The sequence below is a fragment of the Oryza glaberrima genome, chromosome 5 (assembly GCF_000147395.1).
Source record: "Oryza glaberrima chromosome 5, OglaRS2, whole genome shotgun sequence".
Lineage (NCBI taxonomy): Eukaryota > Viridiplantae > Streptophyta > Magnoliopsida > Poales > Poaceae > Oryza > Oryza glaberrima.
In genome coordinates, this window is record NC_068330.1 from 21,641,024 (window position 1) to 21,659,136 (window position 18,113).

The 18,113-nt window shown below is 46.8% G+C and overlaps 3 protein-coding genes across 3 annotated transcripts; 2 read left to right on the forward strand and 1 right to left on the reverse strand.

The window, feature by feature from the left end:
* Positions 1-1,370: 1,370 nt before the first annotated feature.
* On the forward strand, positions 1,371-3,140 carry LOC127774578 (scarecrow-like protein 32). The gene has a single exon (XM_052300844.1). It carries the CDS (start codon positions 1,609-1,611, stop codon positions 2,884-2,886), a length of 1,278 nt encoding a protein of 425 aa, XP_052156804.1. The 5' UTR covers positions 1,371-1,608; the 3' UTR covers positions 2,887-3,140.
* A 243-nt stretch (positions 3,141-3,383) lies between these two features.
* On the forward strand, positions 3,384-6,132 carry LOC127773173 (uncharacterized). The gene is made up of 2 exons (XM_052299203.1): positions 3,384-4,073; positions 5,207-6,132. Exons 1-2 carry the CDS (start codon positions 3,384-3,386, stop codon positions 5,312-5,314), a joined length of 798 nt encoding a protein of 265 aa, XP_052155163.1. The 3' UTR covers positions 5,315-6,132.
* Positions 6,133-14,025: 7,893 nt separating this feature from the next.
* Positions 14,026-16,306, reverse strand: LOC127775110 (probable indole-3-acetic acid-amido synthetase GH3.4). The gene is made up of 2 exons (XM_052301415.1): positions 15,863-16,306; positions 14,026-15,772 (listed from the first exon to the last, which is right to left on the reverse strand). The coding sequence occupies exons 1-2, from the start codon at positions 16,198-16,200 to the stop codon at positions 14,221-14,223; spliced, it is 1,890 nt and encodes a 629-aa protein (XP_052157375.1). The 5' UTR covers positions 16,201-16,306; the 3' UTR covers positions 14,026-14,220.
* Positions 16,307-18,113: the final 1,807 nt, after the last annotated feature.

Genomic DNA, 18,113 nt, shown 5'->3' on the forward strand with positions numbered 1-18,113 from the left:
ACCTGTGAAGTATCAGTACAGGTGGCTCCTATAAACCGGAGCTGAATTCCATGTCCTTTTGCTCTGTTTCTCCAACCTAACGTTCGTCAAAATCAATGAGAAAAAGACAGAGATACGACAAAGCAGGGAAACAAACATACCCCAAATTGTGTTTCAGTCACGCTCAGAGATGCTGAATCCTGTGGATTTTACCCATCTAGAATTGGCCTACATGCTCGTTGTGTTCTTGGAGAGACCGCCCCTGGGATAGAAAATTGGGGTGCAGTCGTGCAGAGAATGACAGGTTCAGGTTATGTTTATTGGGGAATTTCAGCCTGTATCTGAACTGACAAACAAGAGTCTGGCCGGCTATGGTTGCTTCCGCAGTCACCTTCTCACGGGCTAATAATGCAGATAATATTTTGGTTCTTGAGAAAACAACGAGGAATGCCATATTTTTTATGTAAAATTTAGTATCTTACTTTAACTAATCATCTGAGTTATGGAGGTATTGAGAGACTAAGAGGCCCAATTCTACACTGAAAAATATGATACATAATACCTCTTCGAATACAATAAAGTCACGCAATAATGTAACTACTAGTCTACTACAAATAATCATCGTGAAAGTGAAACATATCAGATACAGTTACTAAGCTGACTGATACAAACATGAACAAGAACTGTCTGAATTGAGCTTCTCCTTTGAGCTTTTTGGTCAAATGATTTGGGGACTCCCTTTGTAGTTTGATCAGGCCAGTATCAAGAAGCCACGTATTTTACTCCCTCTGTTTTCCTAGATAGTACTTCCTCCGTTTCATATTATAAGACTTTTTAGCATTACTCACATTCATATATATGTTAATGAATCTAGACAAACATCTATATGAATATGGGCAATGCTAGAAAGTCTTATAACCTGAAATGGAGGTAGTAGATAATTTGTTACCATTGATCATCACTTTTTCAATTTTGACCAGTACAATAATTATTGTTATATGGTTAGTCTATGATGAATGAAAGTTTAATACCTATACACTTTGATAATTTGGTATCTTTTAAAGTATTTATTCTTTTTTTTGGAAAAAAAAGAAGAAAAATTGTCAAAGTTGAAATGTGAATAGTACCTTGTACTCTCTCCTCGAGACTTCATAATATCCCAAACGTATCTACCATAATATTAGCACACCAAATCTCATACTAGTATATAATCAAAGCACAATCAGACAAGGATGTTGTGGATGACATCACAATTGTCTTTTACCCCATGGAAAGAGTCCAAAGGGATATCCTATTTTTCTACATGGAAATGAAAAGAGGATCTTTCACAGTGGTCCTATAAGTAGGGGCCATGTCATTCCAACAAGCAAACCAAAACAGCCTTGCAAGCTTCTCAATCCACTTCACTAATCACTAACCTTGCAAATTTTCACAACTCCAAAGAGCAAAACTAAATTGTACAAGGTAGCAAAGTAACCCAATCCTTCAGCAAAAAATGATCCTAACTTGCCCAATGGACACTTGACAAGTGTCGCGGATCGCAGCCATCGGATGCAATTTGATTGGCTCTTGATCAGCCTCCGGATCGTGTAGCGCAGTGGTGGCTAGCACGTAGGTAGCAACAAAGCCATGGACATGGAGCATGAGCTCAGGGGCGGCGGCGTCGGGGCGGCGGCGCATGGGCATGGCTCCATCTGCTTCTCCGGCGGTCCGGTGCTCGTCGACGGGCGACGCATCCAGCAGCTTCTCCTCCACTGCGCCGCCGCGCTCGAGTCCAACGACGTGACGCTGGCGCAGCAGGCCATGTGGGTGCTCAACAACATCGCCTCCTCGCAGGGGGACCCCAGCCAGCGGCTCACGTCGTGGCTGCTCCGCGCGCTCGTCGCCCGCGCGTGCCGTCTCTGCGCGGCGGCGCCGGCGGGCGCCGCCGTGGAGTTTCTGGAGAGAGGCCGGGCACCGCCGTGGGGGAGGGCCATGTCGGTGACGGAGCTCGCCGACTACGTCGACCTCACCCCGTGGCACCGGTTCGGCTTCACGGCGTCCAACGCCGCCATCCTCCGCGCCGTGGCCGGCGCATCCGCCGTGCACGTCGTCGACCTCAGCGTCACGCACTGCATGCAGTGGCCGACGCTCATCGACGTGCTGTCCAAGCGGCCCGGTGGCGCGCCGGCGATCCGGATCACTGTGCCGTCCGTGCGCCCCGCCGTCCCGCCGCTTCTCGCCGTGTCGAGCTCGGAGCTCGGAGCCCGGCTCGCCATCTTCGCCAAGTCCAAAGGCGTGCAGCTGGAGTTCAACGTCGTCGAGAGCGCGACGACGACGTCTCCGAAGAAGACGTCGACGACGCTGTGCCAAGAACTCGCGTCCGTGCTGTCCGACCCGCCGTCGCTGGGGCTAAGGGACGGCGAGGCGGTCGTCGTGAACTGCCAGAGCTGGCTCCGGCACGTCGCGCCGGACACGAGGGACCTCTTCCTCGACACGGTCCGGGCGCTGAACCCCTGCCTGGTCACCGTCACCGACGAGGACGCCGACCTGGGCTCCCCGAGCCTCGCGTCGCGCATGGCGGGCTGCTTCGACTTCCACTGGATCCTGCTCGACGCGCTCGACATGTCGGCGCCCAAGGACAGCCCGCGGCGGCTGGAGCAGGAGGCGGCCGTCGGGCGGAAGATCGAGAGCGTCATCGGCGAGGAAGACGGCGCCGAGCGCTCGGAGCCCGGCGCGAGGCTCGCCGAGAGGATGAGCCGGAAAGGGTTCGCCGGCGTCGTGTTCGACGAGGAGGCGGCGGCGGAGGTGCGACGATTGCTGAGCGAGCACGCCACGGGGTGGGGCGTGAAGCGGGAAGACGACATGCTGGTGCTGACGTGGAAGGGGCACGCCGCCGTGTTCACCGGCGCTTGGACGCCCAACTAGTTGAGCCTAGCTTAGCAATCTACAGTATACATCAAGTGATTAAAGCTTAAGCTGGTGTTAGACTGTCTATTAGCTCAGAAGTGACAACGGAGAATCAACTGAGGAGGAATTTCTGGTTGGATTTAGTGGATCGTTTTAAACTTCTACTTCCATGACAAGATATTTCAGTTGAATTCTTGATGTTTTACTCTCAGTCTAGATTGTTTTAGATCAATTATAAACATGCACCTCCCCCAAATTAATATCCGTGAATTACTGTTGGAATCGAAATATTTTCTGGTGAGAATGATGATTCAGAGGGAAAAAAACGGACGTGAGTTTGGATGCTTAATTGGGTTTAGGCCCATTATATTGAAGCCTACACTAAAATTCACAACCCAATCCAATTATAATTGGCCCAAAAGTTATACATCATGTAAGATTCATAAGGCCCAATAATTATTGGGCCGTGATGAGCACGATCCAATTGCTACCCACAAGGCCACAAATCCAATCCCATGGTCGCCCCAACCACCACCGCTGCATCGCCGCCGGCGATGGACCGGCGAGTCCAGCGGCTGGTCAGCGGCGTCGCCGCCGCCGCGGCCACCGTCTCGCTCCTGTACCTCATCTCCCACGCCTCCACCTCCTGCTTCCCCGGCGCCACGACGCTTCCCCTCGCCCGCTTCCCGCGAACCTCCTGCGACGCCGCCTCCCGCCGCGTCGTGCCGCCGGGCCGCCGCCTCGCGAAGCTCCGCGCCTCCGCGCGCTGGCGCCGCCGCTCCGTGGCACTGGCATCCTCCTCCGCATTCGCCTCGCTCCGTGGCCTCCGCCTTCTAGCTGGCTCCTCCCGTGCCCTCTGCCTGGCCGCCGGCGCCGGCCACGCCGTCGACGCGCTCCGCGCCGAGGGGGTCGGTGACGTCACCGGGATCGACCTCGTCGACTTCCCGCCGCTCGTTCGCCGCGCTGACCCCCACCACCTCCCATTCTCTGACGGCGCCTTCGACCTCATCTTCTCCGACGACCCCGCGGGGTTCTCCGGCGCCCTCTTCCAGTCCAGGTTCGCCGCGGAAGCCGAGCGCGCCGTCCGTTCTGGAGGCGCCATCGCGCTCGCCGTCGATCGGCACCTCGATCCGTCGGCCGTCGCGGTGCTCTTCAAGAGATCCCGCATTGTAGACCAGAGGGATCTCACCATGGATGGATCACAGGTTAGGATGCTCATCTTCCAGAGTAATGGCACTACCTTGAACTCGCATTAATTCGTTTATCATTGATTGATGCCATGTTATGCTAATTACTGTTTATGTTCATGTTGTAATGTTAGATGCGTGTATAAAACTAAGCTCCGATTATGTGTAAATTAAGCAAGGAAAAATGTGACATTATCTAATGCCAGTTGATGTGCATGAATACTACCATGGACCCATGATTTTCCTTCAGCCATCACTTTTATTTTGCTGCTACAAAATACTAAATCAGCAGCTACCAAAGCTACCATTTCATCATAAAAAACATGTGCTGAAGCCTGAAATTGCTACTTAACAGACGATACTGGAATGCCCTCTAAATAATAACACAACCCAAAAGTTTCATTTTTTTCCGATGTACTTGTTATGCGCTGCAATTAGGATAAACATCAATAAACTTAACCCTGAGTATGAAGCTTCTTGGAGTTTGGCCAGTCCATTTTCTTCGCTGCGACTGGTCACTTGTTGCTACAAGCTGCTTACTACGATAGTTGATTGAGAGACGTTAGTAGTTAATTAAGCTATTTGCATCTGGCGCCACTGCCACACTTTGGAAGGAGAAAAGCATAGTATCTACTATAATACTACTTGAACACAGTGAAGAAAATGGCTCACATATGATATCTTAAGATCTTGTGCAATCCTTTAATGGCGTCACTATTAAACAGGACAATTTCTGATAGGAAACTAATCATAAATCAGTAGATTTCCTTGTATGGAGTAAGCATTTAGTTATCTATTCTTCTTTCACTAACTTTTGGAGAGTGGTACCCTGCTAAGTGTTTAGATTAGCATCGAAATATAGGCATAAGCAATATTGTCCTCATTTCAGAAAACAATGCAGGTCAATGTTCACCAAGGTGCCAAGCCCTAATCAGAATGTGGGATTACATAACAGTGTCTAGCTCCTAATTTGCGATAGGACTAGGATCATTCACCTAGCTGGGATGCAGATCAGAATGTAGGATTACATAACAGTGTCTCTTGCTTTTCATCTTTCCATGCATTCTTCATTTTGCATATTTGGAAGAAATTATTTTATTAGAGTAAAGGCCAGAAGGCCATGCTTTTTCTGAAAGCGAGTAGTTTTGCAGAGTTATGCTGGGGTTACCAGCTTTACATTCAACCCAGAGCACACAAGGCAAAAAGAGGAGGGCAACCAAAATGCCAGAAAGCAGGGTAGAAAAACAGCTTATATCTAATCGAAGCAGAAAAAACCACAACCAACTCCAGAACAGTACTCCTTAAGCAGTGAACAGTCTCTTGCAACGCTGCTATCGGGGACTCCAAGGAACTGAAGGGAACAATCTCACACTGTCTCAGCGACACCTTACACTGCAACAAAAGATGATAAGAAAAGGAATTGTTAGGGGGGTTAGAACCAGCTTGTGTCTGAAAATAATGCCATTTCACACAATCCAGAGTTGCCAATACGCTGCAAGACGAAGCATAATCTTAACTCTAGAAAGTTGAGATCCAGTTCTCCCAATGTCAAGGTTAAAAGAATCCTGAAAGCTAATATAGGGATCATATCCCACCCCAAGGCAACCCGACAAACACACCAAATGAATGTGTCTATAGGGCAAGTAAATGAAATGTGATTTGCATCCTCTAACTGGTCACAGAGTTGACAAAATTTAGATCTCACCCAATTTCTTCTCTTCAGTTGACTTGTAGACTGAATTATGTTTTTGCAAGCCAATCAGGGAAAGTGTTTATGTTTCAAAGGTATGGGTGCACCCCAAATATCTTTCATTCTCAGGTCTAGAACTCGTCTAAAGGTCAGGGCTCTATAGACTGACTTTTGGTAGTACAATTCCTTTTTTTCTCTGAAAGCCACAGGTTAGCTTATCAGGATTTGCTTGCAAAGCTACATTTTGCAGCAATCCTTCTAGCTCTTCCGAAGAAGTTAACTCAGCGGTCCCAAAAGACCTCGTGAACGTTAAAATCCATATTTGGATGGAATTATGACGAAGGTGTCTCTCTTTTTTGCCAATGATTGTCCACCTATCCCTTTATTTGCAACATCTATAATGGCATAAGACATATATAGTACAATGTTTTGTTCTCTTCTATTGCTGTTCTGTTGGCTTTGTGTTCTCTTCTACCTCATCATGCCTGCCTGCCTGCTGAATTTTCTTCGTTGGAGTCTTCGTCTTTCCTGGATGCATGCATATCCACGGCTGGAAAATGTGTGGAATGGTAGAATGATTGGTCTTTTTCTAGGTAACATCAATTCAAAGTCTTTTCAGTAACTGTTCACCATTGACAAACTGCGGTAAATGTTTGTTCTTGCCGGGCCTTTGTTGATGGGCGACACCTCGAGGCCCAGCGACTTTCCTTCGGTCTATAGCCTACAATTGTACATATATGCACAAGTCAAGATGCCGCTACAAGAAAAAAAGGGGGCCCATATCACACTTAAAAGCTTGGGCTGCCAATAATTTTGATGAATGTTTTGTTCATTACCTCCAATTTGACCAAAAAAATCAGCAAGAAACCCATGTCATGTGGTAGTGTGACCAAAGAGCTTTAGGTGGCCCTGTAGCAGAATTTGGTAATCACGAATCCAAATATATGAAGCCCAAATTCTCGGTACTGTACCAGACAATTGGACACAGAACCAAGCATACCATTTGGCTTTTGCAACTTGGGGATTTTTTTTTTCTTTCTGTTTTGTGCAGAACTGGCTGTTATTGCAGAAATTCCTGCATTCCAAACAGGCCAAGGTTTATACTAGCTGTGTGGAGGTTCTGAATATCTTCGTTTGTTGTGAAAAATCCTGCACTCCAAATAGGACTAGGCTTAAACTAGCTGAGCTCAACCGTAGGGTGTGTTTAGTTCCACGTTAAAATTAGAAGTTTGAAGAAAAAAATTAGAAGTTTATATGTGTAGAAAAGTTTTGATGTGATGAAAAAGTTGAAAGTTTGAAGAAAAAGTTGGGAACTAAACAAGGACTACAACTAATGAATTCTTCTACCCCGGAGGACGCTGGAGCTCCCGTGGGGGGTTTGAGGGGACCCTTTGAGTCGAACTTGATAATTGTTTACATGCACTACACTACACAACACAGGCAGTACTACTACTTAATATCTACTAGGCAGGGGCGGAGCTAGTGTATACTAGGGGGTGCCCAGGAACCTGATCAAGAAAATTTTTTAGCTATATATCATCTATTTTCATCATGTATGCACCTCCTCAAGCAAACTTAGACACCCACATTAGTTTAAACTTAATCTAAAGTAGAGTAAATTAAGTAAGTGACACCACCCTTCATTTTGCTCTAGCTCCGCCCCTGTTACTAGGCATGCTTGCAGCATGCATATGCTCTATATAATCCTAGAGCAAGCTAACAATGCAACCACAGTACAGCAGTCATAGCCTCCGATTGATTGTGCGCATGTCGGTCGATCGGCTTCACGAACTGCGTCGCGACGATGACGACGACGACGACCCGGCCGATCTGCCAATCACATCATATCGGCGCGTGCTGCAGGCCAGGCTCCATCGATCACACGTACACTGCACCCCTCGCACGCACATACTGTACATCTCGCTGTTAGGTCGCGACGCCACTGTCGCCCGACGGCGACCGCACTGGCAACCGCGATCGCTGGCGAGATCGGAATGTTCCCCCGTCCTGCCGGCTCGATCGATCGTCCCCTCCTCGTCGCCACCGTCGCCGTCGCACTTGACCGGCCGGCCGGCCGGCCAATCGTCGGAGCAACCACCACACACCCTGTACGTACGTGTCACCTTCCTCTTGTTGCCTATCGCCTAATCGACCAACTGTACTGCAAGTGTGCGTGTGTGTGTGTGCAGCATCATCGTTCGCCAGCTAGCTGGGTCACGCGCTGTGTGTCACAAGCCACGAATTATGCCGGGTAGTGAGACAATGTGTCGACTACTGCCAATCAGTAGGGATTGTCTATAGTAGCTGTCGCTGATATATGGGATCCCGGGTCCATGTGTCAGCCACTGCGCCACGGGAAATGCCAAGCAACACCGCAACTGTAGGAGTAGATGAAACACGGGTGCATGGGCCTGGGGGCTAGCTTGTCGTCTCGTCTCGTCTCGTCGCCGATCGATGCAAACGAGAGATGTGGCTTAATTCCTGGGCACTGCAGAGCGTGGCCGTTCTCGCGTCCCAGATATGATGATGATGAGGAAGGAGGAGGAGGAGGCCGGCGACAAACAGCCAGGGACAAGCTAAGGCAATGGCACCAGCTGACACAGCCATCTCCCTACCATCCGTGCACCAGCTCTCACGGAATGGGGCTCCTGCCCTACATGTCCCCTTCGGTTCCTTCCTCCTGCACGTGTGCATGCATGCACACCAGCCACTTGGGCTCACTGTGCTGATCTTTTTCACATGAGATATATATCCTATTGATTAAGAAATTGAATAAAAAACTTTGTTTACACTCTTTTGGAGCCCATTAGTAACATTAAAGAATCGTATGTGTTTCAATCTGGATCACTATTCTCGTCACGTACATCATTCACACGTTGCAATCTGATTTGTCTAGGATCAGGTATATATATATATCGATCCCAGCTCCCAGCTGTACTTGTGTGTGCTTGTGTGTTCAACTACCTTACCCAACCACCCAAGTTGTCACTTGCCTCTTGATGAAGATACTAATACTAGTATACTACTGAATATTAATCATTGGACTATTGTGTGCACGTAGAACAAGTGTGTGTGCATATACACTATTCTTTTCATCTTGTATTATAGCAATCTATTACGAATCTGGATATGAACATATACAGATTCATAATAATTTAAAATGTTCCTCGTTAAGTATTAGTTAAGTATTAGGGAACGGAGAAAGTAGCCAGTATTCCACGTATTTGGATGGATAATTCATGGTTATGGACGGTCAAGATGTAGACACGTTGTGACATGGGGTGTGCCACCCTGCAGGTGGTGGTGTGGTCAACAGGCTGGTTGCCGTCGAGCTAGGCGCACGTACGATGGAACGACAAGCGAGCGTGAGACGCGCAGGGCACGTTGCTATCATGCCTCGCCTGCCCCATGCAGCGACCGGTCGTCCCGGGAGACGATTAAATTCGATCTATCGATCTCCCAACGCTCTGGGCCGGCTGCCGCCCAGCTCGCTGTGTGTGGCATGTAATGGGTGGATGGATTTCTCCCACGTGTGGAAATTTAGGGTTCACGATTCCGATGCCGGATTGAAATCCGCTCACGAGCGATATCATCGGATTTCGGTGGAATACGTTAAGAAAACAAATAAAAACCAATAAAATCTGAATATTTTTTATTAAAATTTAAAATTCAGTGGTATATGGTGGCCACCACACGCATGCCAAGAGAATAGTAGACATGGAATAAGGGAGCGGCCACACTCGCTTAGGAGGAGGTAGCAACTAGCAAATACTACTCTCTCCGGGTTGATAATACTTGTCGTTTTGGACAAGGATGCGGTCTGAAAAAACAACTTTGACCATTATTTTTTATTATAATATGTATAAAAGTGTTAACAAATATAAAGTACTTTTTAAGACTAATATATACATGTAGTCACCATATTTGAAAGACAAATATTTTCAAAATGATTCATAATCAAAGATTCTAAAGTTTGACCTCACTTTTGTTTAAAACGATAAGTATTATCAGCCCGGAGGGAGTACTAGCTAGTCCGCACGCATCGTGACAATGCACATATGAGTAACCAACCGCACATTGCTAGTACTATCCGAAGGCAAAATTGCCACAGAATATAAAATAAAAAGTCTGCTCTTTAATTTGCTGGTGGGCATCGTGAGAACGAGGCTTTACCCAACAACACCTAAAAACAAAATAATTTGCTACATCACACCGTGAACATTAAAAATACAATATTCACTTGGTTGAGATGAGAGAGGAACCACATAAAGTATTTATTTTACCCTTGTCTTAGACTTCCTTCCCAATTGGTTGTGCATGGTGACGGCGGAGCTGTCTTGGGCCTTCGTCTCATGACAGAGTGGCTCTTGCACGGTGATGGCGAAGTGATCTTCACGGTGTTTGTGGTAGCAGAACCACCCCCAAGCAGCGATGGTGTTAGCCCTGAGGACCAGGGGATTGGGCGATTGGCCTCAACAATAGCGAACCGGCTTCGAGATAATGCCAACGAAGCGACTCCATCCGTGTGGTATAGCGCGCGTTGCTTGCCATGGCATACTTGGCACGAATGCACTATTGAGCCCACTATCATCACTTGTTGCGTCGTTGTTGTCGTCGAAGCCGTATTTGGAGTCATGGGGATGAGGCGCTTCCCATTTGATTGGGTCAAAGATCGAACCACTGGGCTAGGAAAAAAGTTTGGTCCTAGGGGCAAAGTATCCATTTCACACAAAAAAATGTCTCTCGAAAACAACAAGAAATCATAAAAGATGTGTGCGTGTGATATTCACAAGTAAATAACCACGTCTTTACAGTGTTCATGGACAAAGCTACATTATCACATTGCCTCCAACAAAGATCATATTTTTTTTCCATGGCAAATTCTTTGAATGTTGGTGATTGATAGAACAACTCTGAATAGTTCTAATAATGTTTATTTTTCTATATAAATTTTAAATCTAGAAGTGATTAATTACATTTTGGAACGGATGGAGTAAGGAATAACAAAATGAATTATACGTTTGAAAACAAACGACTTGGGAAACAAAGCTGTAGTACTTTTCCAGAGGAGAAATCAACAACAAAGATACGGTTGGCTAAAACGACAGCAAACGGAACAATCATGTCGAATCCGAGAAAAGGGGCGGCCCTTTCTTCCTCCTCCTACCCCTCTGCTGCTATAGCTGCTGCATCGATTTGCATATGAATGCATGCATTGATCGATCCTACAGACAGATCGATGCTTTCATTTCTCCTTTGGATTCAGGCATCGAGTATTTGGATAAGCTTCTCCTGCCTTTTTCTCTTGTCACAGTCACTGACATCGATCGAGCTAGCTCTAGCTATGCCAGGGTTAATCTGAGCCAAAAGAATCAACACAACTACAGAAGCAGTGTTGAAAAAATGGGGCAGTGCCTTTTGCAGCTTTTCATCAGCTGCAATGGAGTGCAATACTGCACTGGACCAGGCAGGGTCATGGTCTTCTCTTGAACAAGGACTCGTCAGATCATATCATCAGATGCAGTCAGCATCTGCTTCGAGTTGTTGCTGTTCCTGTCAGGAATCTGCTCCTTTTTTTCACTGCAGTGTACTACTAGCCATGCAAGAGCTAGGGGGACATGGAGTCATGGAGCTTTTGCATTCTGGCCGTTTGGTGCTTGTGCTTCATCACATTCACATGCAGTTTCATGATCAAATAGCTCAGCTAGCTGCTGCTGATGCTGTCACCAGCCAATCTTCAGAGAAAGCTTGCACCAACCAAGCACGGACTTGCCGATCTTGGAGCTTTCCTTTGCAATAAGTATCGATGAACTTTTTGCCGGTGTGACGTTTTTCCACAAAAGAGAGGACACGAAAAAACAGCGAGAAAGAAGATGAAAAGGTGACTTCAATTTTTTGTCTCTGTATTCTGTCATGCTTTATAGTTTATACACAAATGGGAGAGGCACGCAAGAACAGCAAGAAAGAATATGAAAAGTGTAACTTAAAAAAGAATGACAAAGAGACAGTCTATCAGGGAAAAAGGATGGATTAATTGGTGCAGAAATGTGAAACGAATAGATTGATCCGGTCAAAAAAAAGGCCTCCTTATTGTGTTGATTTTAGCCACATATATATGTTCATGATTCATCGTGACTCATGTGTACAATCCTATATGCTTAATGTATCACCATATTAACAATGTAAAAATGGTTATAACGTGAAAAAAAAAAACTATTGAGAAAAATGGTTAGATGCGTGGTGAAGTAATTAAAAAGACAATTCTCAGCCAACACCATGGCAAGGAAACATTTTTCTTCAACTTATCAACTTATGGATAATGTGTACCAGTTCTCGAACTAAAATTTCTAACAGAAAAAAAAATTCTATGGACGTTAGTGTTGCTTTGATACATTAAACTAAGCTATTTGTTAGATTAATATATAGTAGAATAATATTTAGTTCATCCCAATATAAGCAATTGTTCATGATATGCCCGACCATCCATAAAACAAAATACCCCCTAACATTATTGCTTAATCCATCTGAATCAAGTTCTTTTATAGTATCCCGCATTTCTATTTCTACAATTATACACGTGTTCTATACTGGAATTATAGATATAGCTGGTTGATGAAGTTTCTGGAGGGTGCTCATCAGTCATCATGCCGCTGGCATGGGATCTTTTGCATTTCCAAGCTTGACAAAGTTATTCCGTTCCTGCTTGCTATGGGGGCTACCAAACCATAATGAACTTGCAAGCAAATCCAACGTACCCAACTGATCAACCAGTACAGCAAGTTTATCACAACAAACCATTTCAGTCTAGACACATGGGAGCCACTACTAAAGGCCAATTGTCTTTTCAGGGAGAGAGAAGGATAAGGGGGAGACTAGAGATTTTTTTGATGTGTATTTGAATAATATGAATATAAATTGGAAGGAAAATAAATTATCAAGCTTAAAGCTAGCTAGGCTATAGAGTTGATATCTGCTCTAAGTATACACTCCATTCGTTTTAAAATATATGACACTGTTACTTTTTAGACATAGCATTTGATCATTTATCTTATTAAACAATCAGTGTAAATATGTAAAAGAATTATAATCTATGCTTTAAGTACCATTAATGATAAAATTGATTCGTAACAAAACAAACGGAATTTACATAATTATTATTTTTAATCAGATGAACAATTAACATCATTATAAAGTGAGCACAACTTAACTGGTTAGATTCCTTGTGGTGAAACATATATGTCCGGATTCAAATACTATACTTAACACCGGGCACTTACATTTACGATTAATTAATTATTTTTATTGGTATTGCGACATACCCGTCTACAATCTTGGAGGTGTTTATAGCAGCATGGTGAGCGTGTGCGCGTTTATATGGGTTACATGTGTAAACTTATACGTTTATATTGTGTTTTTAGAAAAATGATTGACATCTTCATATATTTAGAAATTGGGTATTAATCATATTGAGGTTCTTCCTTAGTAGAAATTGCAGGATATGGTTCTAATTGTGGTACCTCTCACGGGTAGTTCCAACCCTTCACATCAACAAGTTTTTATAGCATTGAATATATTGTTATATAAGAAAAAGATGATGCATCAAGAGAGTTACTAGGAGAGAGAGAGAATGAAGATACAATTTCTCATGTAAGAAATTAATTCTACACAGAAACCAAAAATGAAAACAATGAACGTGGATGAAGGAAGAGAGACAAAAGGTGATGGGATGATAATTTATTTCGAACAAACCATCTATTGGGTATATATCCAGTTTTTACGGATAGTGTCTACTCCTGTATGATACGTCAACTATAAAAGCTACTGGCTGGTTTATAGGTTGGTTTATAGTATTATAGTATGATCAGGTTCATACCAGAGCTGATCGTTAATTCATAGCAGCTTTTATGTCCTGCCATTTGCTTAGTTTTCTTTAATGAAGGCAAGTGATCGTACCACCTCCAGCCACCTTCCGTTTTTGGTCATGTTCGCCATAGCATTAAAAGCTGGGTAAGAAGCACATCCAAATTGACTTTGGGAACACTTCCGGTACATTCAAATTAATACTCCCTCTGTTTATCTCTAGAATTAGATTTATTTTTCTTTAACAGAGGGAGTACAGTACTAGTTATACTTTCAGCTTAACGGTTGAAAATTTGGGTTTGGAACAACAAAAGCGAGTTCATAATTCTCCTCACCATGGCCATAATGAGATCATGATGTGCATTAGCAAATCAAAGGTCGTCTAATATAATGTACATACATTCCCAAAGATTAAAAAAAAACAAAAAGGAAAATTTTAGTACTTTATTACAAAAGTGAGAGAGGAGAAAAGAAAAGAAAACAAAAGCCCAATAGCTAGATGATCATACGTACGTACTACTACCCTGAACTAACACTCGTTGATTAGCTAACCGATTAATCAACCATCCATGCTTAATTAGCTCCTTAATTAATCACCATAGCTAGCAAATTCTCTCACACAGCCAAGCTATCACAGGTCGTCGTCGTCTTCTTCGCGGCGGCGCCGCTGCTGATCCACTGCTTGTTGCCGCCGGCGCACCATTTGGGGCACTTGGGGCTGAAGTAGGTGGCCTGCACCCTGCCGTCGAGCAGCTCGACGACGGGGCCCGGGCGCACGCAGCGCGGCGCCTTGTACTGGTTGATGGACGCGCCGCGGCTGAGCGCGTAGTCCATGAGCTTGTCGAACGTGCCGTCCGCCACGACGCGGATCTCCAGCGGCCCGATCGACCGGTCGGCGGCGCGGCACTGGCGGTACACGCTGTTGAGCCCTTCCTCGACGGCGAGGCAGCAGTCCTCGAACACCGACGCCGGCACCGGCGTCCCGCCCGCCGGCGACCTGAGCTCCCAGAACAGCACGTAGTGGCCCGGGATGGTGGTCGCCGTGTCGGCGTAGCTCGTGTACTCCACCAGCGACGCCCCGAACGGCGCCAGGTGCTGCACCGCCTCGGTCACCGCCGCGTGCAGCTCCGCCTCGTCCGTCTTGTCGGAGTCGATGCTGAGGGCCACGTTCTTCCGCCGCACGAAGGCGAACATGGGCGCCGCGTTCTTGAACCCGGCCACGCGCAGCACGTCGCCCACGCGGTAGCGGTACAGGCCGGAGTAGGTGGTGACGACGAGCTCGTACTCGTGTCCGAGCTTGACGTCGACGAGGTCGACGAGGCCGCGGTGGTCGGGCTCCGGGGCGGCGATGTCGTTGGCGCCGGAGTTGACGGGGAGGAACTCGAAGTAGCACATTGTTGGGATGAGGGTGTAGGCGACCTCGCTGGGCTTGCACATGGGGTTGAGGTTGAGGCCGAAGTAGCACTCGGAGGAGGCGTACATGGTGCAGGCGAGCGGCAGCCCGCCGCCGTAGAACTCCAGTGTCGGGATGTACTGCGCCATGGCGCCGGTGACGATGACGTCGATGTACTTGGTGCTGGGCCACACCCTCCGGATGATGCCCTGCCACGACGGCCTCGCGCACTCCGCCTCGATCGCGTCGGCGAGCGCCGGGTCGGCGCCGCGGAGCACCCTCCCGACGGCGCCGCGCACGGCGGGGTCGGTGACCCCGCCGTCGAGCTCCCCCGCGCGGATGTCGCGGCACAGGCTCGGCCAGTGCTTCTCCAGGAAGCGGATCGCGCGGAGGAAGCCCGACGCGAACACCGCGCCGACGCGGAGCACGTCGGCGCGGTGGACGAGGCCGCAGATGAGCTGCGCGTACATGCTCTGGTACGCGTCCTCGCACAGCACCGCCTCGTCGGGGCTCGTGTACACCGTGTACGGGTCGTGAGGCCGCTCGAGGAAGTAGCGGCTCCGGTAGAAGCTCGTCAGCACGGGCCTCGCCGGCAGCCCGCCCGGCGTGCGCCACTCCGACTTGACGAAGTAGAGGTACATGGCCTTGCCCTTGTCCAGCCCGGGCACCTGCCGGCTCATCACCGGCATCAGCAAGCTGTACAGCCCCGACCGCCGCTCCATCTCCTCCTCTATCGTCGGCATCAGCTTCCTCTCCCCACCCGACGTGCCGGAGCTGCACGCATTATACATCACCACACCATTAGTTCACGCCGGCGAAGTGCTCGACCATGTGTACACGCATGCAGGAGTAGAGCACACCTACCTGGTGAGGAACTCGCTGACGGGCTTGCCGGAGAGGATGGGCGAGGTGTCGCCGTTGGCGATGCGGAGGACGTCGGGGAGGATGTCCTCGTACGTGACGAGCGGCGCCAGGCGGCGGAACGCCTCGTCGGCGCCCGGCGCGTCGCCCGGCACGCCGAGGCGGCGCAGGTACTCGGCCTGCGCGTTCTGCGCCAGGATCTCCTCCAGCACGCGGCGCTGCTCCTGCCCCGCGTTCCTCGTCACGCGCTCGATGTGCTCGAGCTTCTCCCGGTGCTCCGCGCACATCGCCGTCGCCGCCGCCGCCGGCGGCGACACCGCGGCCGCTACCGCCTCCGGCATGGCACGCGTGTCGTGTAGTAGTAGCTAGGGAGTGCTTGGCTTAATGAGCTTGTGATCAGTGAAGTGAACTAGGCTTGCTGTCTCGAGTGATAAGTGACAGCGAGCGAGGTGAAGGCGGTATTTATAGGGGAGTTTCCAGGGGCAAAACCGTCTTTGCACACTGCCACTTTGTCCTCACTGTTTTGTCCCGTACGTACGAAAGGGAATATCACTTTAGTAGAAAAGTAGGAGTATATAAATAGCAGGCAGCAGCTAAAGTCCCCATCGCTTGGCTTATTTCCTAATAAGCCGCCAAAACGGCTTATTAGGAAATAAAAATGAATTTATGGGCAAAACTTTTATAAATGTGTTCTTTGTGACTTAAAAGCCAAAGTTGAAAAAGAAACTACGTTGAAAATATCTCAAAATCAATCTCAAAATTAAGCTTAAAAATTCAAATTTTGGTTTTTTCTTTGGCTTATTAGGCCATCCGATGAGGCCTTAAGATAATGGATGATCTATTCATCGTGTTTATATACTACTAGTTTTATTTTTTTTGAAAATATTTTAATTTGTTCGTGGTTTGGTATAGCAACAAGGCGTGGTTCATATGATGAGTCACATAAATGACGTGCAGGCCTGCAAGTGGCAACAGTTTGTTCCAGATTGCCGAGTCCCTATCGGCCATACGATTTGCGTGATCCCCTCCAATTTGGTTGTGTGTGTGTGTTATTCGTAGCCAAATTTAAATCAAGAAGTAACAAAAATGTCAGTAATAAAACGTTAATGGAGCAGTGCCAATTATTGCTGCCGCCACCTGCTGCGCGCCTAGAGTGTTGGAGATGATCATCACGAACCAAATGTAGAAGTAGAACCTTTACTTCCCCTCGGCTTAAGCCGCGGAGCAATTAATTTTATAATCGCTCGTTCAACGCCACTTCGCCAAACTTTGTGGCCTCATCAAGAGTCATCATCCTTATATACTCCCTCTGTTTGTTAATAGATGACACCGTTAATTTTTAAACACATGTTTGATCATTCATGCAATTCAAAAATTTTATAAAAATGGATAAGATATAAATTATGATTAGGTACTTTTTGGATAAGACGTAATTTTTTTAATAAAACGAATGGTCAAACGTGTGATAAAAAATTAACAACGTCATCTATTAAAAAACGGTTATAGTATATAAAAAGATAATCCCCAGGTTTATAGCCGAGAGTTGTCGGTTGATTAACACTAACGAGAGGATAATCTAATCTGAAGTGCACGTGATCATCAAATCGTGTTGACGCCATCGCGCCATTCATGGTCTCTCGCAGGTAGTAGTAGCTAAGACGCGGCAGACACGGCGGGCGGGATGGCGCGCGCGTGCCGGGCGTCGGGCCGGCACGGCAGCAGCGGCGTGTGTGCCAATTCCCGGTGGAGATGCAGCCGCTCACGCCGTCCGCCTAAGCCGTGCGCACGTCGTCCTTGCCCGTACCCACCCGCCGGTAGGGATTCTAAACTCTCTTGGAATATCCACTGTTATTTGTATGTTATATTCGAATTATTATAATTCTTTTCAAAAAAAAAAGATAGGTTAATATGTGATAGACATCACTCCGCAAACATACAAATTAAAATTATCTTTTACTCCCTCTGGGCTGATAATACTTATCGTTTTGGACAAAGGTGAGGTCAAACTTTAAAATCTTTAATTATGAATCATTTTCAAAATATTTATCTTTCAAATATGGTGACCACATGTATAGATTAGTCTTAAAAAGTACTTTAATAAGATCATATATTTGTTAATAATTTTTTACATATTATGATAGAAAATAATGGTCAAAGTTGTTTTTTGAAGACCATACCCTTGTTCAAAACGACAAGTATTATCAACCCGAAGAGAGTATTGTTTTTAAAAAACAGATTAAGCTATGATTAGTTA